General features: G+C 36.3%; 1 protein-coding gene and 1 pseudogene across 1 annotated transcript in view; both read right to left on the reverse strand.

Annotated features, from left to right (window-relative positions):
* Positions 1-3,698: 3,698 nt before the first annotated feature.
* The window catches only part of MIGA1 (mitoguardin 1), a 74,825-nt gene continuing 52,063 nt past the window's right edge, over positions 3,699-26,460 (reverse strand). The window contains exons 9-16 of the mRNA XM_040232526.1: positions 17,432-17,550; positions 17,109-17,181; positions 16,337-16,423; positions 14,426-14,524; positions 12,866-13,000; positions 11,481-11,534; positions 9,116-9,232; positions 3,699-7,336 (exon numbers count right to left, since the gene is read on the reverse strand). Coding sequence (XP_040088460.1) covers positions 7,118-7,336; positions 9,116-9,232; positions 11,481-11,534; positions 12,866-13,000; positions 14,426-14,524; positions 16,337-16,423; positions 17,109-17,181; positions 17,432-17,550 — 903 coding nt within the window. The 3' untranslated portion in view covers positions 3,699-7,117. The remainder of the gene's footprint in view (positions 7,337-9,115; positions 9,233-11,480; positions 11,535-12,865; positions 13,001-14,425; positions 14,525-16,336; positions 16,424-17,108; positions 17,182-17,431; positions 17,551-26,460) is intronic.
* LOC120855400 lies at positions 23,014-23,687 on the reverse strand (annotated as a pseudogene).

The raw sequence follows: 26,460 nt of genomic DNA on the forward strand, positions 1-26,460 counted from the left end.
AATTCAAAGATTTGCTGACTTACATAAACACTTCTTGTATATTTATCATGAATCAGTTGTATTTGTTCTCAGACTTGATTCTATTAGTTGCACATTATTGAAATTACATAAACATTACAAAAAGGAAAAAAATCACAAAAGCAAAAATAGTTATCATTTTTATAAAAGCTAAGGTGAATGCTTTGAAGACTTGAAGGCAAACAGCTTTAAAAAATTACCATCCATTAAAAAGAATACATTTGAATCAGTTCTAATGAGATGGATGAAACTGGAGCCGATTATACAGAGCGAAGTAAGCCAGAAAGAAAAACACCAATAGAGTATACTAACACATATATATGGAATTTAGAAAGATGGCAATGATGGCCCTGTATGCAAGACAGCAAAAGAGACACAGATGTGTAGAGCGGACTTTTGGACTCAGAGGGAGAGGGAGAGGGTGGGATGATTTGGGAGAATGTCATTGAAACATGTATACTATCATGTAAGAAACGAATCGCCAGTCTATGTCGGATGCAGGATACAGGATGCTTGGGGCTGGTGCACGGGGATGACCCAGAGAGATGTTATGGGGAGGGAAGTGGGAGGGGGGTTCATGTTTGGGAACGCATGTACACCCGTGGTGGATTCATGTCAATGTATGGCAAAACCAATACAGAGTAGTATTGTAAAGTAAAATAAAGTAAAAATAAAAATTAAAAAAAAAAATTACCATTCAACTAGGTGTGGGGAAGACAAATGTAAAAGACCGTGTAGAAAATACGAAAACCTATGGGGATTTGGCACTCGTTGCTTTTCATGTAAATTTTTTCTGCTTTAAAAGTAAGGGAGGGTTTCCCTGGTGGCTCAGTGGTAAAGAATCCACCAGCCAATGCAGGAGACACGGGTTCAATTCCTGATCTGGGAGGATCCCACATGCTGAAGAGCAACTAAGCCCGTGTCGCCCGTGTGCTACAACTATTGAGCCTATATTCTGGAGCCGGGGAACCGCAACTACCAAAGCCCATGTGCCCTAGCTCCTGTGCTCTGCAGCAAGAGGAGCTACAATGAGAAACCCGGCACTGCGATGAGAGTAGCCCCCGCTCCCTGCAGCTAGAGAAAAGTCCATGCAGCAACGGAAACTCAGTACAGCCAAAATAGATAAAAAAATAAAAGTAAGGGAAACTATAAATCCCAGATGATGATTTAGAGGTATAGTTTATGCAACAGACATCTCAGAATACTGTGCTGATCCGAATACACAAATAAAGGCCCTGACCCTACCCCAAAAGATTGGCCCAAGAATGTGCACAGATTCATTTAAAATTAAAGTAATTGTAATACATAATGTAATATATATTTTTACATAATGTAACTACAATATGTAATACATTATGATACATTATATATACATTATCTCTTTACAATTTATTATGATTCCCTGGTGTGATAGTTAACCACCAAGATAACCTCAAATGATCCTGCCGCCTAGTCTTTCCGTCCCTGTGTAGACTCCTCCCCCATGGTATCACGGTGGGTCTACGTGACTAATAGAATATGGCACAAATGATGGTATGTCCCCTTCAAGTCTAGGTTATAAAAGATATTGTGTCTTTTGTCTTGATGTCTACTGGATTACTCACTCTGGAGAAAGCCAGCTGCTAGGTTTTAAAGATACTTAGGCAGTTCTGTTCAGAGGCCCATGCGACAAGGACCTAAAGCTCTCTGAAAACAGCCATATGAGTAAGCAACTCTTGGAAGCAAAATCTTCCAGGTCTAGTCAAGCCTTCGGATGACTGCAGGCTCAGGACAGACTCTAAGCGAAGACCACTGGAACCAGCCATTCCTAAATTTCTAATGCTCAGAAACGATGCGACATAATGTTCACTGTTTAGAGCTGCTAAATTTGGGAATAATTTTTTAGGTAGCAATAGATAACAAGTACACCTGCTTTAACCTACTTTTTAAAAAATCCCATGTGCTATCACATAAAGTACTCAATCCTTTTTAAAGTCTCTGGACCTATTCTCTCACCTATTCTCTCATTTTATTTATTAAATAAAAGAATTAGCAAACTTTTAGAAGTCATGTATCTCAGGTGTTTTCAAATGTCAAAGTCCTTCTCTATATTTAAGTATTGTGGTATCATTTCAAATAGCAAATTATAAAAGTTCTGTAATTTCCTATAAATAAGTACACTGTGTGAAAGGCTTCTGTGACACACATAAGAGACAGTTAAAAGCAGAACGTTGAGGTGGTATTTGATATACCAGTTGCCTTGCTGTGGCTTTTAAGTAAAGAATAAAAAGCATCATAGAAGGAAGGTTTGCCCTTTTTTTTCTGTATGGGAATTCAGTCCTTTCCTGCCCCAATGATAGAGGTTACTTAAGGGTTTTCACTGTTAAAAGTAGAAAAAAAACAAAAAAAAGAACCTCATCAGACAAAAGAGCTGTGCAGCTTGATCAAATATGTCAGTAGCATGAGGAGAGAAAGAGATTAAAGGAGAAGAAACGCAGGGTAAAGGATTATAGAATGCAGGGTGTAGGAAGCAACACTACATAAAAAATAGAAGTCAAAGCAGCACAGGAACAGCAAGAAAGACAGTGTATAAACCAAGGGCGTTTTTAATGATTTCCAGCGAAGCTCTACAAATGGTGTTAACAACTGGACGTCCGTCCCAGGCGCTGCAGTTGTAAAGAATCTGCCTGCCAATGCCAGAGACTCAGAAGACGTAGGTTCAGTCTCTGAGTCAGGAAGATCTCCTGGAGAAGGGAACGGCAACCCATTCCAGTATTCTTCCCTGGGAAATCCCATGGACAGATGAGCCTGGCTGGCTACAGTCCATGGGTCGCAAAGAGTCAGACACAACTGAGAGACTAACAAACACCTGTGAGCATGCAAGCAATGAAGACACCGAGATGCCTGTCGAGAAGTATTTTAAACAAACATAATAATAATTCGGAGAGATGTATTTAAAGTGCAAAATATTAAGTTCACATAGCACAGTCAATGAAAATGGCATGAGATAACAGAAGGATGGCAGACAGCAAAGAAAAAGATGGACACACAGATCTAGTTTTCCATTCTATCTCCAACCTCAACTCCTTGCTAGGAAAAAGTTTAACTCCTATTTATATGATTTGCTTATTAATATACTTAAGTTTATGTCTAACTTAAGAGTCTAAAAATATAGCTATATATTTACCTATCCTGTACATGTTTGTTATGAAACAAACCTCTTCATTGAAAGTCCCAAATCAAAATACTGTTTTTATAACCAAAAAAGCCTTCTCTCCATCTAGTATCATCAGCGGTATCCAGGCAGCATCCCTCTCCTTAAGTAAATGTATCTGAACCCCTACCAAGTGGTGGGCAAGGGGCATGTATGTCTGAATAGGGAAGGATGTATGTCCATCAATATGATAGATTCATACTGAGTCTGATGGCAATTTTAACCATAACCCTTGAAATTATTAATTAAAAAAAACCACAAGTACTTTACCTTTATTCACCATGAAACTGTTTTCTCTCCCAGTTAGTATGTAAAGGAAACATATACTTTCACACTTGATTTCAGTACTTCTGCACTGTTCTATATTCTCCATGCCTATATATGTGGTCTTATGGAGTCTGAAAGTTTCCATAGGGTACGTAGGATTTAATGAGACAAGTGTGACCTTGCAAATTATAAGTATTGTATAAAGTACTCAATACATCAGTAAGATGTACCATCACTTTTTTATTTGGCAATATAGAAATACCATGTTACAGTGCTTATTTTGGCTAAAGAGTCAGTGCTATTTTTTTTTCTGCTACCATAGTGTTTTACTTTTACATAAATTAATGAATGCAGTCTTTACACTTAGGAAATAGACACACTTACAGATTTCAGCCAAGTGAAGCTAATACACAGCTGTTCTCAAACTAAGCAAAACAACAATATAAACACAAGTAACAAAGAAAGGATGCCCTTATTTCCATTAATCACAGATTATATAAATTCTTCAGTTTCACATACAGAGATATTTCTAAATTTGCTTAATCCAAGCAAAAAAAAATTTTTTTTAATTCAGTGTCATTCTTATAATCACTTTGAAATCTACTGACATATTCCAAATAACTCCCTAATATGTGTTCACTAAAAATAAAAGCAAGTTATGTTATGAACATAATTGAAAATTTCTGATTATGAAAGGTCACAGAGAAGTATGTTAAATGTTACTTTGGCATTTCTATCTCATAGGTTTAAAGGAATGATAAGCTAAAGAATTCTTCTTAATGCAGATAATCATCCATAGGCAATCAGTTAAGTGGAAAATATTACATCTTAAGGCAAGAAAAAGTTTGCAAATATTTTTTATAAAGTCAGTTAATTGAAAAAATTAATAGAATCAAACAGATGCAAATAAAAAATACTTATGGGAAGGAAAAAGTTCTTTGGTGCTGACTGTAACAGTATGAAAAATTTGCCTTCTTTTTAAAAAAGAATCATTTTGACATTTAATAAACATATTGTAATCCTTCAAGAATAACTAGCCTTTTAGCTGAACAAAGATGTAAAGAAACCAAAGGAGAAAGAAAAATTATCAAATAGAAATCACCTGAACACTTACTTTTTTTCTTCCAGAAAATAGGAGGGAAAAAAAAAATCCATTTTCTCATGATTAATTCAAGGTTTTCTTATAATTTATATAGGGAAGCAGATAGTAGGATTCATGGTGGCAAAGGCAATTTTCTGATAATACTACCATGAGTAAGTGTTAAACAGGGTTTTATCCTAAAAGGCTCTAGACCAGTTTACTTATATTTTTAAAACATTGCTTTATCTGTTCAACTCAATTTCAAGGCAAACTGGAATTGGAACATACACCTTAAGTACTCTTCAGTGGTTAGAAACATTTTTAAGAGATGTTTCTTTAGAAAAGTCAAGTTTCTTCCCTACAATAGAGAGGGTTTTTTTTTATACCCATTACCCTAAAAATCTATTTGGTCATTTTTGTCTCTTGTATCAAAGGCCACAAAGAAAGCATCTTACTAAAGTAGTAGCTTGTGAAGTGACCAGAAACTAATCAACCTCAACCACTGAACATGACAAACCAATCTCTTAAACATGGACAATTTTTTTTAAAGGTAAAGTATAAAAGAGAAAAATACAACTTCTGGAAAGCCATTCATTTTATCTGATGAAGTAAATTCCCCAGAGTTGTTTCATGTACTAGCAGCATTATTAAATAGTGCAATTTTTTGAAACAGATTTCAAACAATATTCTACTCAAATAAAAAAGTAATTAAGTTTACTTATAGCTTTGTTTATAAAACCACAGCTTAAAACATTCAGTCCTTCAAACAGGAAAATTAACCTAAGCAATAACTGTCTTGCTTACACAATAATAGGGATGGGTATTTGCAGACATATGTATACGTGTGAATCTTTCAAGGTCAGTGGTACCTCAGCAAGAAACCAAAACACAGAATTTAAATTAAAAAATGAAATACAAAATACTACATAATGGAAATTTTAGCTTTGATATATCTAAAGATATTCCTCCATTAATAATAAGAATTATGAACAGTCAAGTGTTAAATTAAGAATACATGTAAGAAGAATCCAGGAGCTACATACTCAAAAAACATTACAGCAATATTTCATATTGTTTAACGCTGTAACCTACACACTATGGAATATAGTACATGCAACTAGCATAAAGATTCCGAATCTATTTTGTAACTAATATTACATAAATATGGCACATACATAGACTTAAAACCTTAAACGATTACGCTTCTTTCCCCACTTTTCATTTTCTACTCATTAATCAGAAACTAGGCACTTTAATCTAAAAATACATTTAAAAATATATATTTTAGATCCTTCTGGATAACTCACTCCCCAAATGAATAAAGATCACGTTAGGAGCAAAATCAACAAATCTAATCCATTGTTATACTGAGCCAGCCACTCTAAGTAAGTGGTATATAATTTACACACAAAATTAAAACAACTGTGGAAGTATCTAATATACTCCAGACCCTTATTCATACAAACAACCCATTTGTTCATATATTTATCACAAAGGACAAGAAAACATACTTCCATACCATTAAAAAATATTTTGTTCTATATTCAGGGGGAAAAAAGTCTTCTTTAAGACCTCCCTAAGATTCAAAGTGTCAATGAATATTTTAAAAATATGGGCATAATATGACAAACTCTCAAGTGTGCTAAGTTCTCTATGAAATAACTAAAAGCTAGTTTTTTAGAAGGAGAAAAAAGAAATGATTTTACTAAGTCAAAATTAATAGCTTAGGATGTTGAGAGATAGTCTCAAAAATACATGGGAGAAATTTTAATTGCTGTCATAGTTAATAAATGTTATATTTTTAATCAACATTCATTCAAGGGAAATGCTCTTATCTATACCAAGATAAAAGAAATTTCTTCAGTCTCTCTATTGTAACTTATGGGACCAATAGTAATATATTTTGGAAACTTTAGTAAATCTAATATAAACTTGTAAACTTCTCAGTGGCAATTCATTTAAATGTTTTATAACAATACTCAGCCATTACAATTTCTTTGATTCAAATACTTAAGCAAATGCACAAGTAATAATGTAAGCAGTACATATTAAACACCACTACTGCCTAAACTAGATTAAACAACGAACAACTTTACAATTAAAAATACATTTTCAGGCAAAGTTAAGTTCGTTGACACTAGGAGTAATATATTCTTGCATGTGTGGGCCATAAAAGTCTTGGCTAAAGTACGTATCTTCAAGGTGTGAAGCATAAAAACAAAGCTTTTGAGAATGAAACTGGACATTTCAGACAGCTTGAAGACAACAAATTGATTAATTCCCACATACTGGTTTCAATTCAAGCTATATTTCTATAAAATAAACAACATTTCACAACAATTATTACCTAAAAGCTTGTAAAAAGACACTTTGGATACACTACACAGGGATTCAAAGACAGAACTTCTGTGTAAGTACAGTACAATCACTCATCCTTCACAAGGTTTTTTTAATCCTCCCTGAGTCCATATCCACCAATTCTGTAATATATGTTTCAAAATTAATAGTTACCTTAAAATATTTCATAGCACACTCAAACTATCTGATTTTTATGGTACTTATTGTACTTTGGCTTCTAATAGGCCACTGGGCAGAACAGGAACATGACTATTTAAACAGCTACTTGTATGCCTCAGTGCATCAGCTCCAAGACAAGCCATTAAAAGTTCAGTGCGGCGAATAAGCAACTGCATGAGGTCTTCAGCTAGAGACTCTATACTGGAATAGCGCACCTTCTCGAAATCAAAAATGTCTTTAAGAAAGAAAAGAACTTGATTCTGGAAAATGAACACAAAACAAATTGGCACTTGTTAGACCAAAATTATATTAAATCCAAATAGTTAATAATATTGTAACAAATGTTGAATTAGGGGTCATTTCCACTACTAATTTCAAATCTCAGTGGAAAAGTGTTTCAACTTTTTTGGAAGGTCTTTTCTTTTTCGGTAAAATAAGGGCTAGTTACTACTTGTTGTTTTTACTACTCATGGCGGACGTAATGGTCAACAACCAAAAAAGAGCTCTCTGAGAAATGCCTGTAAACACTAGAACACTATATAAATGTAAGGGTCTACTATTATTAGTCCATTCCCAATAACTGAAGTTTTCAGTGTTACCTATGAGCACTGGTACCATTTGAAGAAGAGTAAACTGTTTCCAATAATTATAAATTCCAAATGTCTATTTTTCTGTGCCAAAAAAAGTTAAGATGTAAAAAATAAAAATAATTTCAGGTCTCAAATCAGTGGAAGATGGTGAAGGATATTTCATTTCAGTAGCTTAATACTTAGGCTGAAACTCATTTTAAGCATCTTGTATACTACTATTAGGTCTCAGGTTGTTATGTTGTGATGGAAAAAAGTATTTCCAAAGAGCAACAACAAGAAAACAAACAAACAGGAATATTTAATTTCTATCCTACAGAAATCCAAATGTTATGTGTGTTAGTCACTCACACACAGCCTGCCAGGCTCTTCTGTCCATGGAATTCTCCAGGCAAGAATACTGGAGTGGCTTGCCATTTCCTTCTCCAGGGGATCTTCCGGCATCAAATCCATTTCTCCTGCATTGTAGCCGAATGCTTTACCATCTGAGCTACTAGGGAAGCTCCAGAAATCAAATGTTAAGAAGTACTAAGAAGGCACATCATAGATTTCAATAGATTTTATATCTGGGAAGGGTTGTTGGCAATCAGCTTGTCCAGTCCCCTCATTTTACAGATGATGAGGAGAACAAAGCATGATTTGCCCACAGTCACAAATGTTCATTAAGGGTAGACAATTCCCAGTCCAAAGTTTTCCCACTAAACACCCACCTTACAGTTGAGAGGTCAAGTAAATGCATCAAAGATGTATGAGTTTTCAATGACAGTAAAAAAAAAAAAGGTCCTAAGCAATTTACATAAATGCTACATTAATAGCACATAAACAAAATAATTTAATTTTTTAAATGAAAGGTAGAGAAAAACATCCAAAACTCCAAATATCAAAAACTTTCAAATTTATACTTGATTATATTTACTTTTATTTGCTCCTTTAAACTCAGCCTAAATTAAGGACTATTAAATAGTGAGACTTTTATTGGCACTGTGCCAGGCAGAAAATTCTGCAACAAGATGCAATTTGTGCTTTGGTCAATTTAAATTGCTGACATTAGAATACAATTTTAAACTCCCATCTTCTTTCTTATAGCTAGGATTTTATCATTCACATTATTTTGAACCAGAACTTATTTTTAAACTGCTACCTGTGCAACAAAATAGATATTATTTGTTTTACAAATTTCAAAAGTGTCAGGCATGAAGAATTATCTATAGCAACTTGTTTAACATTGTAACACATATGAAAACATGTATCTATTACAGAGGAATTGACATGGTGAATGGGATTGTCTCTTCTCCAGGATAAAGCACAGATCTATATAAAACTGTTCCACTGGCATGAATGACTTTTATAACTTTATATTTAAATAACATTCTTTCCTCTACAAAAGCAAAAAGAAACAGTAAAACTTTTTTTCAATTTAGAAAAAAGAAATGATTCAATGACTGAACATACCTTGAAGAAGCAACATAAATCATAGAGAGAATTTCTAGGACCCAAAAAGCCCCAGGCTAGGACGGGGCTGATCTGCTCACAAATGGCATAAAAATGGGCAAAAAATCCATCTGGGATCTGTTGCAAAATAAAGGAGAAACAAATTATTTTTGCCTTCCTGGATTTGCTTGCTAGCCATCATATGACCAGCTCTTTTTGAGGACAGACCAAGGGTCAATGATAAGCCAGTCTAATAAACTTACAAGGAACAGTTAGGAGTCACAGAATGTTTTAGGAACCTTTCATAATCTATCCAACAATTTCAATGTGCTGAAAACATTACTTCTTAAAGGCATTTTCACCTCATAAAAAAAGAAATCACAGTGCTGTTACCAAGCAATAACAATAATGCTACAATGTTCCTTAGCAGTACAATTTTTAGGAGTAATGAGACTACCATGGTTTTAGCTAGTTCAGTAGAACTGAAGAACTTCTACTCACTTACTTAGATTATCCGAAAAAGACTAAAATAAAGTTTACATTGATTAAGTACCTATTATATTCCAGATAATGAGCTAAGTTCTACTTAATTTAATAAAATGTTCCTGAAAAAGTAGGTCATGTTAACATCATTATCACTCATAAAAAGTGAGACTTCAGAGGGGTTATAAAACCTATCCTAACTCACAAATAAGTAAAGACCAAAAGGTTTTCATGGATACACTGACAATAGTCTAAGAGATGTTCTGCATATATTAAAATTCTAAATCCTATATTTATATTAACTATACTAGGAATTCAGACAGGTAAGAAGTTAGCACAGGCACCAGGGAGTAATGTAAGCTGAACTCAACAGTAGGTAAGAATTATTTAAGTACAGAGGATAGAGTATGGCATTCCAGGTATAGGAAGTAGTACACCAAGAGGTGAAATATATAGGTATCTGTGGGTACACGAAGAACAGTACTCCAAGGCACAAGATTTATATTAAGAAGAAATAAGGTTAGGTATAATAATAATAATAACAAGTTATTAATAATATTCTATAACAATTGCTATTATTATGGATACTATTTATTAAACTTCTATATATTTACTTTTTTTTTACATATTTACTCTTTTAATTTTTATGTTTTACCTCCTTTCATCTTTACAGCAGCTTTATGAGGCAAGTATTAATTCCATTTTGCAAACAGAAAAACTGAAGGTCAGCTGACAGTAACTTACCTATGATTATACCAGTGAATATGAAAATCAAACCCAAGTCTACAAGTCTGTTCCCCAGCCCTAAATCAGTGTTTCTCAAACATGAGAGTTTCTAATCATCTTTGGGGAACTTGTTTAAAACACAGGGTCTTTGGAATCATTTTTTGTACATTTTTTTTTTCTTCTTTTTTTTTGGCTATGCTGCTGGGCATGCAGGGTCCTAGTCCCTGGACCAGGGGTTGAACCTGCGCCCCCTGCAGTGGAAGCATGGAGTCTTAACCACTGGACTGCAAGGGAAGTCCCTCATTTTTTATACAATTTTTAAAGGTTACATTACACTTACAGTTATTACAAAATATTAGCTACATTCCCCATGTTTTACAATACATCCCTGTTCAACATCTTTTAAACAACAGTTATTCAAATATATGGTCTCCAGAATTATTGGTAACAAGCACCCTCCTGCAGATGCTGTGAGGACTATGCTCAAACACTGCCCTCAGAAACACTATCTCAAGTTATAAGGCTCAGGCTTAGAAATATGGACATGATGAAATACTACAGGTCAGTGGGCAAGTCATACAAAATAATAATGATAACCGACACTTGCATAATGTACTATGCCAAGCACTACTCTAAGCACTTTGATCCTAACAAAAGACCCCACAAGGTAGATACTATGCTCTTCTTTAGAGATGAGGAAACTAAGGCATAGGAAGGTTAAGACTTGCCCCAGGCCATGGCTGACAAGTGGCATTTGGAACCAGTCTCACTCGAGTCCATCCTTTACCAAAGGAGTGTGTGGCAAGAGCAGTGTGTGGAGGGTGAGATGGGCTGGAGGGTGTGCAATGTGGGCACAGAATATAGACTTTGAGGCGATTTTTGGTGTTAAATAAAGCAGCTTTAAGAATCAATCATCCTTCCTCAATGGGATTACACAAAATAAAATCCACTATGTTAAACAATTTTTTAAATCTTGTAATATCATTAAGTGAAAAAATATAAAGCAAAAACTCTGTTTCCAACTTCAAAAACAGAGAACCCAACCCAGTGCCAAGAGATCACTCATCGAGCTCGAAGGACAGGGCTTATGAGCTGCCATCCCCCGCCGAAAACACACAGACACTCCTTCAATAAGAGTCTCAGATTATGAAGAAGTCCAAGATGTGATGAGTTTTACCTTCATCTGTTGCCTTTTCTGTTTCAACACTGACCAACAACTTGAAGCCACAGCCTAAATATATACACAGGAGAAAAAGCAAGATTTAAATGAATAATTATATGAACTTTCCATTTAAAAAAGAGTGACTTTTATTAGAAATTCAAAGTTAAAAGGTCTAAACTGTTTAAAATATTAACTAAAAAGAACTAGTTCATGTTCTTTCTATTGTTTGTAAATATTAACGAAAAGGTATTTATAAATTTTAAAATTAAATTCAAAGCCACTGACAGAGAAAGGCTGAACTCTGGTGCCAAGGAACTCAGTCATTAAATTCAAGTAACATTTTTTCCTCAAGAATTGTAGTAGTGCTGGAAATAGTTATGAGTTGAGCCAAAAGTTTTATTCAAATAAAGAATTAAGAGACATCCCTAATAACAGGAACTAAAACACCGAAGTGGATTCTGAAGAAAACTGACCCTACTGTGGCATGACCTAACTTTGATCAAGGTCACTGTCCCAAAGCAGTTACAGAAATGGAGAACATCCACCTTTTATGGTTAAACATACTTTGAGGGAAAAGTGGATTTATGAAAAAATGCTTTAAAATGTAGTATCAGGCATTTCCAAAATAACTCTGTAATACCCAATTGAAACTTTTTTTTAGTTTTCTAAAGATTTAAACGTTCATTAATTCCACCTACTTCAAGGTACACACTTCAGCCCAACAAAAAGAAAAGTTAAATAGAAATCTGAGTACAAAAAAACAACAGAAACTGAAAATATCCAAAGCATACAATACAGTTTAAACCCATTTTATTTTTGCACATTCTTATTTTTTTCTACCTTAATCATCTGTGTGTGTGTGTAGTGGGGAGGGGTTTGCAAGTCCATGCCTGGGGTTCTTCATTCCTTGACCAGGGATTGAACCTAGGCCTTCTGGCACTGAAAGTGTGGAATCCTAACCACTGGACCACCAGGGAATTCCCTTCTACTTGAATTTTTTATAGTATTTGGGAACAAGAAACTCTGTATTTTCCTCCAAAAAAATATATATCATCTTTTCACTGAAACCGCTACATTTCTATTTAGTCATAGAGTCATTTCAGTTACAATTTTTTGTTAGGCCTGACCTAGTTTGAAACCCAAGTGTTTTTTGAGATCTAAAGAAATACTGGGTCCTCAAAGTCAAGGCAGGGACTGACAGACGAGCCCAAAGGAAAATTTCACTTTCATATGTTATATATCACACACATCTGATCCCAATATCAAAGGATGAGCTCAGTTTCCATAAGAGTCATTCTACAGGCAGACATATATTTATATATATTAATCTTATTCATCGTCTCAGCTCTGACTACTTTTTTATCAAATTTAAATGTTGAGAAATGTGAACCATCACTTACAGTTTCTTTGAAGGAGGAGTTTAGCCAGCGATTATTTACTACATTCTGTATGGATGTAGGTGGGTTTTCTAAATCTTCAAAGGAATCCATTAATATAAAATCCAAAACAACATCATAAAAGTTTAGATTTTTTACCTGCATTAAATTGTAAGTTAAATAGAAATTATTATTACAGAGAACTGAAATAAAGTCTGAGTGAGGGCTTCATATATGACAACAGCAGCACGTTTTTAGTTGAATCAGGTTAAAAGAGCAGAGACAACACTGAAAACAACTCACAACCAAAAACTGTAACTCACATGTTAGTTGTTCCTTCCTAGATCCCATCAGGTGAAATTAATCTCTCCCTCCACTCTGTTCTAGGAGTCCTTTGTCCGTGCTTTTATTACAGTATCTACAGGCTCTTTCTGCTCTGTCATTTTTGTGAAAGTCACTCAGTCATGTCCAACTCTTTGCGACTCGGAATTCTCCAGGCCAGAATACTGGAGTGGGTAGCCTTTCCCTTCTCTAGGGGATCCTCCCAACACAGGGATTGAACCCAGGTGTCCAGCATTGCAGGCATATTCTTTATCAGCTGAGCCACAGGGGAAGCCTGTCATTTAATTACTGGTATATCTGCCTGTCTTCCCCACCACATTATGAATCTCTTACTCTTTCATTCATGCAGACTGTATTATACTATATGCTATACCACGTGTGAACTAGGTACTGAGAGGTTCTTAACTGAGTGAAGGAACACCAGAGAAAGAAGGACTGTGAAGACTGTGCCTCTGTGTTTCAGCATCTACTGTTTTCTCTGCCAAGAAAGCCTTTCAATGAGAAAGCCCCTTGCAAACTCATTCTTTAAGCTTCCATTACAACAAAATATTCCAGGCTCATCACATGCTTTTTGTATTCTAGTGCTGAAATCAGCCAAATTTCCAAGGAGTCCTAGTTCCTTTTAGCGGAGAGTGGGACTTAGAAGCCAAGATCTGTGTGTTAGAGATAATTTCCTTTGAGGTGTTCTTGCTCCTAGACCCTCTCTGTGAATAGAGTTAGTAAGTTTATGTATGTTTATGTATATGCAAACCTTCCTATTTATTTCTCTATTTAGTAAACTATGAATTCACGCTAATAGCTCCAATTCCAACCCTAGCTTTTTATACCTCACTTCTCTAATCATGAGAAATCTCATTCTGATTATTCTCAATATATGTATTTTTGTTTGATCCTGTATATGTAGCCAATCCCCCATCTCCCCTGAGCTGCCACTATCCTATCTGAAACCACCCTTACACAGGTTACCATTACCACTCTGCTAAAGGCTCTGCTCATTGAGTTTTGGAAGGAAGGAAAAAGCGCAAGAAGGAACAAAGGGTTTTTTTTTAAATATACTATTTTCAATTGTTGCCCCAATATATAAAGACTGTGGTTGCTATTGTTTACGACTGTATCATAATCACCATCACAAAATTGGTTTTACTGTCATTTAACAAGGACAAGGAAACAGTGGCCTCAAATTATGTAAATATTATATATAAATAATGAAAGGGGATAAATATTATAAAAAATCTGACTTACTCCTCTAGCAGCAAGTTCCATTTCAGTATTATCCCAGTGGTCAGTCTGCTCTAAAAAATAGATCATTTCATCAAAAACATCTTCAAACTTCTTTGGATTCTGCAGAAGAAAACACACTTTAATCTTAATCTCAACTTTATAACAATGCTCAAACCCTCAAAGTAAATATACTCTTCAAGTAAGCTTGTAAGATCTTCATTCTATTAGGTAACAATTAAAACATTTTCAAGGCATGTCATATTTGTTTGGTTTATTTTGTTAGTCCAACATTTTGTAGAAGTCAAGACTAAGAATGTAAGTAAAATGTCATAAGCAAATGCTTACTACTCAAATATATGTGCTTATTTAGGTTAGTCCTTAAGATGAAAACTTGGTTACAGAAGATACTATGTGATGCTTTTGATAGAGTTCTATTCCTTTTGGAGGAACTCTAGTGCAAATCATACTCTAATTCAAATCAATGGGTTTATCAGCTTTGGGAAGGCCAAGAAAGATTTATATTGAGTTTACTGTCTTTCTGCCTGCAATGAGGGAGACCTGGGTTCGATCCCTGGGTCAGGAAGATCCTCTGGAGAAGGGCATGACAACCCACTCGAGTATTCTTGCCTGGAGAATTCCATGGACAGAGGAGCCTAGCAGGCTCCAGTCTGTGGGGTCACAAAGATTCATGCAGGACTGAGCAACCAACACTGTCTTTCTAGTGGTGGCAATCTGATAGGCAGAACAGGCTACTATGTTTTGTTTATTATTAGTTTTAAAATCTTTTGGCCACGTAGCATGTGGGATCTTAAGTTCCCTGACCAGATATGGAACCCACACCCCCTGCATTGGAATCTGAGAGTCTTAACCACTGGACTGTCAGGGAAGTCCTGTTGTGTTATTTTAATTTGAACTTATTGACTATAATACTATGGAACTTTTTCATATAATTATTAAATATTCTGTTTCTTTTTTTTTTTAAGATTTACATTGGAAATTATAAGTAGTTAATATGATCCTAAATTTATACTGGGCTTCCCTGGTGGCTCAGTGGTAAAGAATCTGCCTGCCAGTGCAGGAGACGTGGGTTCAATCCATGGGTCAGAAGATGCCCAGGAGATGGAATGGCCACCCACTCCAGCATTCTTGCCTGGGAAATCCCATGGAAAGAGGAGTCTGGAGGGCTACCGTATCCTGTAGAGTCAGACACGGCTTAGCAACTAAACTGCAAATTTATATAGCACTTTTAAAATATGTTTTCCTATTTATCACTTACTTAATCATCATAAGAACTCTGAAATAGGGTACCATAAATATAATTCTATTATACAAATGAGGGAACTGAGGTTCAAAGGGATTGTGTTTGAAAACCAGGTGTTCAAATGGCTCAGGAAAGTCTGTTTGAGGTTTCTTTTTTTTTTCATCATCTAGACACATCCTGCATAAATGAAAAGTGGTTCCTTATAGTATTAGTAAAATTCTTGCCATTGCTTCTGCCTCATTCAGACCCATGAAGATGAGTAAGAGTGAGAGGCAGTTCAGTTTGTATTTCCAGATTTCTGAGATCTACACTATTTCTTAGGACCTTCTTACTGAACAGGATTGAGGGAGGCATAAGAAAAGAGGTATCAGAAATAATAATAGTGGTGGCCATATAGCTGACTTAATGATAATTCTTACCATGACATTAACAGATTTTTTAATGGGAAACTGTGAATATATTCATCAACTTGCTCAAAACTGTATGAACTTTATACTCAGAAAATAAATCAACCCAAGCAGAAATACTTTGGGGGTTATTTATTTTTAGTATGTGAATTTTTATAAATATCTAAAAAAAACATTATCTTCTATTAAAAATTTAATGATTTTAATCATCAGTTCAATTGAAATAATAACAATAAAATAAACTTGCTAACAAAACAAGTTTACCTTTCGTGCTTTTACAATTAACGCTGATAAAATTTTCCTTCCACTCTCAGCAAGGAATATCCTGTTGGCTGTTTCTGAAAGAATTACCTGAAAAATATCCATCCCCAAAGAAAAAAGGAAACCTATAGTTAATTTGAATGGATATCTGACTTTATAGCACATGTATGTACAAATAACCCTAATACAGTTAATACATGGTATATGGTACTATTTCAGCAGGTACACCACAGGAATAAAAAAGTCCTAAGTAACTAGAATAAAAAGAGCTCTTGAACAGAAAATTTTAAAAGATTAAAGGGAGATAAATCTGAATTTAAATTTGTTCAATTTAATATTTGAAAAATTTGAAATAACTACACAACTCTAGAACAGAAAAATAAAGACAATTTTGTTGTTAAATGACCTTATTTTACCTTAGGAAATTGGTGATTTTACAACTGAGTTAAGTGAAAAAATTCTAGAACACATACTAATTGATATAAGAAAAAGGACTTATATTCTAAGCAGTTATTTGTACACACACATCTCTAGCATCAAAATATTGTATTCTGACAAAATGCGGTAGACCCAGGAAGTTACAGGAGAGGATGACAAATGAAGACAAATGAAGGGAGACAGCAGGGAGGAAAAATAAACAGTACTTTTTATTTGCCATTACAAATAAGGATAATAAAGAGCAAAGAGTTGTCCTGTTTATATTCAGCTGGACTCTATAGCATGAGGGTGGGGATGAGTGGCTGGATGAAGTCACTTAATGTTAAAAAAAAAATACCTGAAAAGCCTGTCGAATACAGTGAAGTTTGGCAAGAAAATCACTGTCTCCTAGGCACTCCAACATTTCAGTTCTAAGTAATAAACAGGGGAGACAACTGTTAAAGTGCATTTAAGATCAAGCCTACTACTACAAGTTTGGAATAAGGCTTAACCTCAGGACCTTAATAAAAAACACATGTCTTTTCAATACTGACAAAATACATTAAAAAATTGTGTTGAGCCTAAAAACATTTTCCCCCTATTCTCATAAATATTTTAAACAAATATCAGACAAACATATCAACAGCATCTTAATATTTTTCATAAACATAAGCATGATACCTAAGCACTCTTGAGTAAATTTTTCCTTCTTCTACTAAGCGCATGGCCTCTTCGTAAAAAGGGCAGTGGCAAAGGGACTCCAGGCTGTAGCTATGCCGCACTTCTTTGTGCTCTGCAAGCTAAGAATACAGTGTGTTAAAACAGACTACACTGATACAGGATGAAAAATTATAAAAAATAAAAAATAGGATCTTACTAATATACTCAATCTGATTAAAATGTGAAAATAATTCAGTAAGATTTTACAGCTAGTAAGATCTGAATTCGTTTTATTTCAAAATTCAGTTGTAAGGAGTAAAACTTTATAACAAGCTTAGTTTACTTTGAATCCAACTACTTAAATTCACAGAGTGTACAGAAAAGCAGTATTTCACAGCTCATCAACAATAATAATTGATGATGAAGTACTGGATATAAAAGAGAATTTTTTTATCATCCAAAGAATGCTTTAAAGTATTATAACTCATGATTGTATATTAAGTAAAACTTTCTACAAAAATACTGTAATAATCTCAACTTGGTGAATTCTAGGGAATTTTTTTTCTTATATGTATCTTTGATTAACATTTGTATAACTGAAAAATAGTCATGTACTCTGGCTAGCATAACAACTCAACAAATGGAACTCCAGCCTTCTGACAGTTCATTAAAAAATAACTGTAAACACTACAGAGTTGCCAGCTAAGCAGGAAAACTCCAGAGCAATTTTATTTTGCAATACCAGGTGATCCACTTAAATAGAATGCTGTAGGAGTTTTTGGTTTTTAAAAATAAAATAAACTATACCTTATTGAGATATAATTCACATACTATAAAATTCACCCATGTAAGTATGCAATTCAGTGGTTTTTAGTACATTCACTGGGTTATGCAATCAGCACCACTTTGCAATTTCAAAATATTTTTATGCTATGCCAACAAGAAACCCTCTGCCTGTTAGCAGTCACTCCCCATCTCCCTTCTCTCCAGGCTCTGGGAACCAATAATTTTTCAGTGTCTGTGGAGTTTCCACTCTGGAGACGATATAGACAGATTTAAGTACATGCAGCACTTTGCATTTGGTTTCTTTCACATAGCATCATGTTTCCAAGGTTCGCCTATAAGGAAGCATATAACAGTACTCCATCCTTTTTTATGACTGAATTGTGTGAGTATATCACATTTTGTTTATCCTTTCCACAGCTGACAGACTTGTGGGTTTTTTCCACTTTTTGATAGTCATGAATAAGACTGCTTTAAACATTTATGTACAAGTTTTTTTCAGTCCTGAATATTCATTGGAAGGACTGATCCTGAAGCTGAAACTCCAATACTTTGGCCACTTGATGCGAAGAACTGACTCACTGGAAAAGACCCTGATGCTGGGAAAGATGGAAGGCGCGAGGAGAAGGGAACGACAGAGGATGAGATGGCTGGATGGCATCACCGACTCAATGGACATGGGTTTGAGTAGCCTCCAAGAGTTGGTGATGGACAGGGAAGCCCGGCGTGCTGCAGTCCATGGGGTCACAAAGAGTCGGACATGACTGAGCGACTGAACTGAACAAGTTTTTTATGTTTTCAATTCCCTTGAGTATATAACTAAAAAATGGAAGTGTCAGATGGTAACTTTGTGTTTAACTTTTTGAGGAAACTGTTTTTGCAAAGTGGCTGCACCATTTTCCATTCCCATTAGCAATGTATAACGATTTAACTTTTTCCACACCTCTGTCAACAACTGTTATTGTCCACCTTTTTTTATTATAGCCACCCTAGTGGGTGTGAAGTGGTTTAAATTTCTCTAATGATAATGATGTGCAATATCTTTCATATCCTTATTGGCCCTTGTGTATCTTCTTTGGAAAAAATATCTATTGAAATCTCTGGCCCATTTTTAAGTTAGGTTATTTGTCCACTTATTGCTGGGTTACAACAGTTCTTTATATATTCTGGATATAAGACCTTTATCAGCTACATGGTTTACAAATATTTTCTCCCATTCTACTACCTTCTCACTTTCTTGTTGGTGTCCTTTAAAGCACAAAAGTTTCTACTTCTGATAAACACCAATTAATTGCTTTTTTTTTCTTTTGTCCATCTTAAGTTTTGTTTTGTGCAGAACATGAAGGTTGGCCAGAGGTGAGAGGTTAGGGATTTCTAAGGTCTTCCCTGGACACATGCATAGCCCTGCACATGCTTGTGGCCTTCTAGATTCTCAGGAATATGCTGGAGCTTTTCAAAGCTCCCTATAAACATCTCATTGCCTAATTTTTCCTTTAAGTTTTTTGTTCACCTTCTTACTAGCTCTGATGGTATTACCACTTCAAGCAGCTGCAGTGTTAACCCCCGCTGATATTTTTCAACAAGATTCTAGGGATAGAAACTTTGTACATAGCAAGCTCTAAGTCTGGTCAAATAAAGACAAATCCTTAGAATGGAGCTTTGCAAGGAGCTGCCATACAGGTCAAATGGTGACAATTCTCTAGTGATGGGACTTTTGGGAGGCTCCAAAGCTATTAAGTTTCTTCCAGTGGCTGCTGAGCCCCTGATTTTCACAGTCACTACAGTGGTGAACCTGTTGGTTTTCAAGACTCCTCTGGAGAGAGGGATGGAAAATGAACAAGTTAAAAGTTTACAGTGTGGCGTTCCCTGGTGATCCCAGTGGTTGAGAGTCCACCTGCCAACGCAAGGGACACAGGTTTGACCCTTGGTCCAAGAGGATTCCACATGCTAAAAGGCAGCTGACCCACAACTACTGTGCCTGAGCTCTAGAGCTGGTGAGCTGCAACTACTGGGCCCATGGGCCACAAGTACTGAAGCCTGCACACCCTAGAGCCTGTGATCTGCAACAAGTAAAGCCACCATAATGAGAGGCCCATGCTCTGCAACCTCCCACTCACCACAACTAGAGAAAGCCTCAGGCAGCAGCAAAGACTGAGTGGAGCCAAAAGTTTTTAACAGTTAAAGAAAAGATTTACAAAGTTCACTCTTCCCATGGAGATTCAGCCATTGTCCTTAAATAAATGCTCTCTGAATTTTTACAAGTGTTTAATTTTCAGAGTTCTGAAAATTTCTGACAATTTTTGCCAGAGTTTTCATTGCTTTTGTGGAGGAGATCTTTGGAAGCTTTTACCCACTATTTCAGAAGTGTTTCTCCATGCTGTAGTTCTGGCACTTCATTTCCACCCAGTGTGCTGTGCTAAATATTCAACTATCTCACTTCTTTACAACCACTGATAAAGGAGGAAGGCTTTTTTGAGAATCCTTGGACAGCAAGGAAATCAAACCAGTCAATCCTAAAGGAAATCGACCCTGAATATTCACTGGAAGGACTGATGCTAAAACTGAAACTCCAACATTTTGGCCACCTGATGCGAAGAGCTGACTCACTGGAAAAGACTCTGATGCTGGGAAAGACTGAGGACAGGAGGAGAAGGGGACAACAGAGGATGAGATGGTTGGATGGCATCACTGACTCAGTGGATTTGAGTTTGAGCAAACTTTGGGGGATGGTGAGGGACAGGGAAGCCTAGCGTGCTGCAGTCAGTCCATGGGGTCACAAAGAGCTGGACCGACTGAGCGACTAAACAACAACAAATTACTATCTACATTTCAGAGGTAAAGAAACAGAGATTTAGATTAGCAGGAACTTGCCCCAAGGCCCACTACTAAATGGCAGAACTTATAACCAGGCATTTATTCCAGAGCTTATATGTACTTTTAAATATCAAACGATATGTACTCTACTATCAGCCTTATCCAAAAATCCAAAGGAGTAGTTTAAGTGTCAGCATTATTTAGGATAGTGTGTATATATATATATATATATGTCTATTAGTCCAGTGGCAAAAAAAAAAGTAGACAGAAATGACAATATCTGACTTTACATACTGTCTGCTTTAAGTAATATTTCCCTTTATATTTTACAGAAAATAGATTATGCTAAAGGAAGTGTTTTGAGGTTAAAAAGAAAGAAAACAGTTTAAAAAATTAGTGTGGAAATTCTTTAGATAGTAAATAGTTTAATGTTTTGTATCACTGTTGAAACAAACAGGATCTATGTATACCTACCAGTAGAAAAAATCCTAAAGAGGAAACTAGGGCTCCAGTTAAATTTGCTACATAAAATACTTTATACTAATAAGAAGTGAACAAAACCAACAATAAGAGATTCCAGAGTCAAGTCTTGATTTATTAGTCTATCTTGCTTATTTGTTGGTTTGGCTGGGGTGACTATGTAAATAAGTCTCTTAAAATAAGCTTGCAGCTGTGAAAATACGTCACACTGAAGATCTGACACTAGCTAACATTATCATCAACTCTTCCTAAGAGACAATGACAACGCAGAGTTTACTAATTTAAATCCTAAATTAAATTAGGATTGGATTTTTTTAAAGCAAATCACTAAATGATGGCTTAAATTCTCATTTAGAGTATATCTTATAGTAAGATTTTTTTGGACGAAATTCTTAAAAACTTTAAAAGGCTGCAGAAAAAGGTTAACATTTTACTAGAGCTGAGATGTTACTTCAGAAGCAGAAGTCAGTAACACAGTTTAATCCCCACATATGGAAACATGTAATTCACCATGAAAAAGGGTTCTTTTATTTGCTAGCTGAAACTTGAAATGCCCTTCATCTCTAAGTTATTTAAGATCTCAAATTACTTCCCCTGTGCCTTCCAAGAGATGCAAGAGAGACTGGGCCTTATCTTCTTTGGCAAGCAATGACTGCTGAATGTGAAGTAATATTTTTAAAAGCCCTAATATTTTTAAAAGCCTCTGAACAACCATGAAAGAAATGTCCAAAGTCCCAGAACTATTATAAGTTGGATCATAAAATAGGCTAAGTTCAATTTTAATATAGACTATTTTTAACATTTACATTTTCCTTTCAAAATAACCACCTAAAATTATAAATAGGACTTATAAAGAAAGCAGGATGACTATATCCCCTATCTCACTAATAAAAAAGAAAAAAAAAGGAAATAAACTTACAATAACTGCCTTCTAAAATGGCACTCATGAGACTTCCCTGGTGGTCCACTGGTTAAGAATTTGCCTTCCAATGCAGGGGACACAGGTTCGATCCCTAGTCGCAGAACTAAGATCCCCATACGATGGGGCAACCAAGTCTGAGTATCATTACATGTGACCACAATGAAAGATCTTGCATGCTGCAACTAAGATCCAATGCCGCCAAATAAACATACATTTTTAAATTATAAAATAAAAGATAAAGTGCCACTCATGATCATTCTCTCTTCCTGGTACTTCATACCGCATCTTATGTTGAAGAGGGCTAACCTGGGTAACCAATAACAGATAGAAATAATGGCGTGTGATTTCTGAGGCTACATCAAAACAATCACTGCTTCTGTCTCACTCTCTCTTGTGGAAACCAGGTGCCATATTATGAAAAGGCTCAAGCAGTCCTATTGAAAAGTCCATAAAACCATAAAAAACATAGGTTTCCTACCAAAAGGTAGCACCAACATGCCATTTATGTAACTAATCTTAGGGCAGATTCTCCAGCTCCAGTCAATTTTCAGATGACTACAGCCCCGGCCAACATACTTGACTACAGCGTACAGAAGACCTCAAGTCAAAACCACCCAGATAAACCATTTCCAGACTCTCGATTCTCAGAACAACGAGATAATAAATGTTTGCTATCGCTGTTACTGTTGAATGGGAAATAACTGGGGGAGTGGGCAGGTGTCCAGTCTCGGGATTTTTGGAATCACTTCTTGGTGCTGGCAACCTTGGTGACCTTGAGCATGCTAACTCACAAAATCTTGCTCCGGGGGCAGCCTTACCCATTGTGACAATGTCACCAATCTGGATGCCCCTGACGTAGAGCAACAGGTGAATGGATGTGTTTTTCTGTATTTTTGGATCTAATAGAGGTGTCTCAGGGGATGAAGATGGTCCTCTGCATCTTCGTCTTAGTCACCACACCAGACAGGATCTGCCCTCAGATGGAGATATTACCAGTAAAGGGACATTGCTTGTCAGTGTAGGTGCCCCCAATGGCCATCTGGGTGCCTAGAAGCCCAGACCAACGTTCTTGTATTGTGAGAGCCTCTCCTTGATGGTTTCTTCAAGCAGGACCCTCTTTCTATTTTGAAAAATGGTGACTGCTGCCTTTGGTAGGCACACTCAGTCCAGGAGTCATTTCTTATCTAATATATGTGACTTTAGAATTAAATACCAAAACAACAAGAATTGGATCAGTGCTCAGGATGTAGTTCTCACAGGACTAACCCTAAGGCCCATGACCTCCAGAAAACTACCCCATAAGCCTTGGATTTTAAGGAAACTCCTAAAATGCTTGAGCCTCTATTAAACCCCGACTGGGGAACCCCCAGGATATATAGAAGGCTCTAATATAGACTAACAAAAAGACACATGCCCCCTAACTGATTTAATCCCTAGGAAACCGAGGACTCTGACAATTAACCTCCGAACTGGAGCACATGGTCCTGCCCTTTAAGACACACTCCTGAGACCTGGGACAGACCTACAGTCTTGGCACCAGCCCCCAGTCCACATCTGGATTTTATTGGTTTTAGGACAATAAGTTTTAGGTAGTTTATTACATAGCAACAAGTTACTAATGTAATAGTGGAGAGATACACAGACTTCCCAAAACTGGAAAGCAAATGGAAGTGTGTTGACAGATGAAAGAGATGAGGAAGCCATAGTCCTGAATAAGTTCAACAGAGTGAGTGAAAGTCGCTCAATTGTGTCCAATTTTTTTGCGACCCCATGGACTATGCAGTCCATGGAATTATCCAGGCCAGAATACTGAAGTGGGCAGCTTTTCCCTTCTCCAGGGGATCTTCCCAACCCAGGGATCAAAGCCAGGTGTCCTACATTGCAGGCAGATTCTTTACCAGCTGAGCCACAAGGGAAACCCAAGTTCAAGAGAGGATAAAGTCAAAGAGGAGCACCAGGCCCACGGTGAGCAGGTATGAGGACAGGACTGAAGAAGAGGGATTGAAAATGGGAGTTTAAATGGAAGTCTGTGTCCAAATAACTGTAGCTGTCCTATAGCTTATTCTACTTTCTGCCATGGAATAGAAAGGCAGCTTACAGGAAAACAAATCTGCAACCAGAGAACATTTCTTTTTTAAAATTACTTGAACAGAAATTCCCTGGCAGTCCAATGGTTAGGACTCCGTGCTTTCACTGCTGAGGGTCAGGGAACTAAGATCCCACAAGCCATGTGCCATGGCCAAAAAGCAAAACAAATTACTTGAACCACCAGGGGAAAGTAAGTCCGCCAGGGTGAGAGATGGATCTGCCAGAGTAAAGCCCTTTCTATTCTGTATACAGCCGTGCCCTGATGATTGGGCTTCTCCAGATCATTCATCCTAAAGAAATAGATGCCAATCAACAACCTCAAAGAAATGACTGAGCCCAGTTATCCTTCCCTGTTCACCTCTTCCAGAAGAAACAAACATAAAGCAAGGCTGTTATCCCACACAATCTACTTGAGAAAATCAATCCAGTCACCAATTAAGCTTTCAAATTTGAAAAGAAAACCATCAGCACAAAAATGAAAGCCCACGATAAACAGACAAAATTGACCCCAGAGGAAATAAGATAATTCTGGGTTGCTATAAACAAGAGCTATCAAGTCAGAGAGGTAAAGCAAAAGCTTTCCAAGTTTCATTTTAGAATATGACTAGAGGTATCTGAATTATAAGAAATAAAACTTTCTCTTTAAAGAGAACCCTAGGGACTTCTCTGGTGGTCCAGTGGTTAAGAATGTGCTGTGCAATGCAGGGAACATGGGTTCAATCCCTGGTCTGGGAACTAAGATCCTACCTACTGAAGAACAACTGTGCTTGTGTGCCACAGTTACTAAGCCCCTGCATGCACTGAAAGATCCCACATGCTGCAACTAAGACCTGACACAGCTGAATAAATAAATACATTTTAAAAATAAAGAGAACCCTACAACTTATATATTAAATTTATATACAGACACACAATGGTAATTGTGGTAATTCTAAGAAAAACTAAATTTACAGCTAAAAAATACTGTTGTTCTTATTTAGTCGTTAAGTCACGTCCCACTCTTTGCAACCCCATGGACTGTAGCCCTCCAAGCTCCTCTGTCCATGGGATTTCCCAGGCAAGAATACTAGAATGGGTTGTCATTTCCTTCTCCAGGGGATCTTCCTGAACTAGGGATCAAACCAGCATCTCCTGCTTGGCAGGCATGTTCTTCTACCACTGAGCCACCTGGGCAGCCCTTTGCAATTTTAGTTTCTACCTATTAAATGATGATGGAGGACAAGATGGTTAGATGGCATCACCAACTCGAGGGACATGAGTTTGAGCAAGCTCCAGGAGCAGGTGAAGGACAGGGAGGCCTGGTTTGCTGCAGTCCATGGGGTTGCAAAGAGTCGGCCACCACTGAGTGAACAACAACAATTAAATGATAATCTCTTTAACAGACAGGAAAGTCAGGAGAGTACTCAATGCAGTGGCACCCTAACATTAAAAAGACTTTTCAGAACTTGAAAATTCTGCTATGAACTCTGCTAAAAGAACATCAAACACAAAAGATCACATATTGCACGATTCTATTAGTATGAAGTGTTCACGATAGGCAAATCCACAAAGATGGAAAGTACAGGAGTAATTGCCTGGGACAGTGGGGTAGGAGAGAAAAAGAAATGATTACCAATAAGTAGGAGTTTCTTCTGAGGTGATAAAAATGTACTGGAATTAGAAAGTTTGCACAACTCTGTGAATATTCTAAAACCACTCAACTGTACAGTTTAAAAGAGTAAACTTTTATAGTATATGAATTATATCTCAGAAAAGGTATTAATTTAAAAAAAAAGACTTTTCAGAGAAAAAAGGCTCTGGTTCCAAACCATTGTCTGGTAAAGCTTATACAGGAGAATCTTGTTAATCACTTTCAAAAATGACTGACCAACCTTAGAGAAAAGTCTATGCCAGGACTTGCTTTAATCTAAATATTTAGGCAAAAACTCTTTCTGATAATTCTGAATTAAAGCTTTCAAATTAT

Source organism: Oryx dammah, unplaced genomic scaffold (genome assembly GCF_014754425.2).
Source record: "Oryx dammah isolate SB20612 unplaced genomic scaffold, SCBI_Odam_1.1 HiC_scaffold_28, whole genome shotgun sequence".
Lineage (NCBI taxonomy): Eukaryota > Metazoa > Chordata > Mammalia > Artiodactyla > Bovidae > Oryx > Oryx dammah.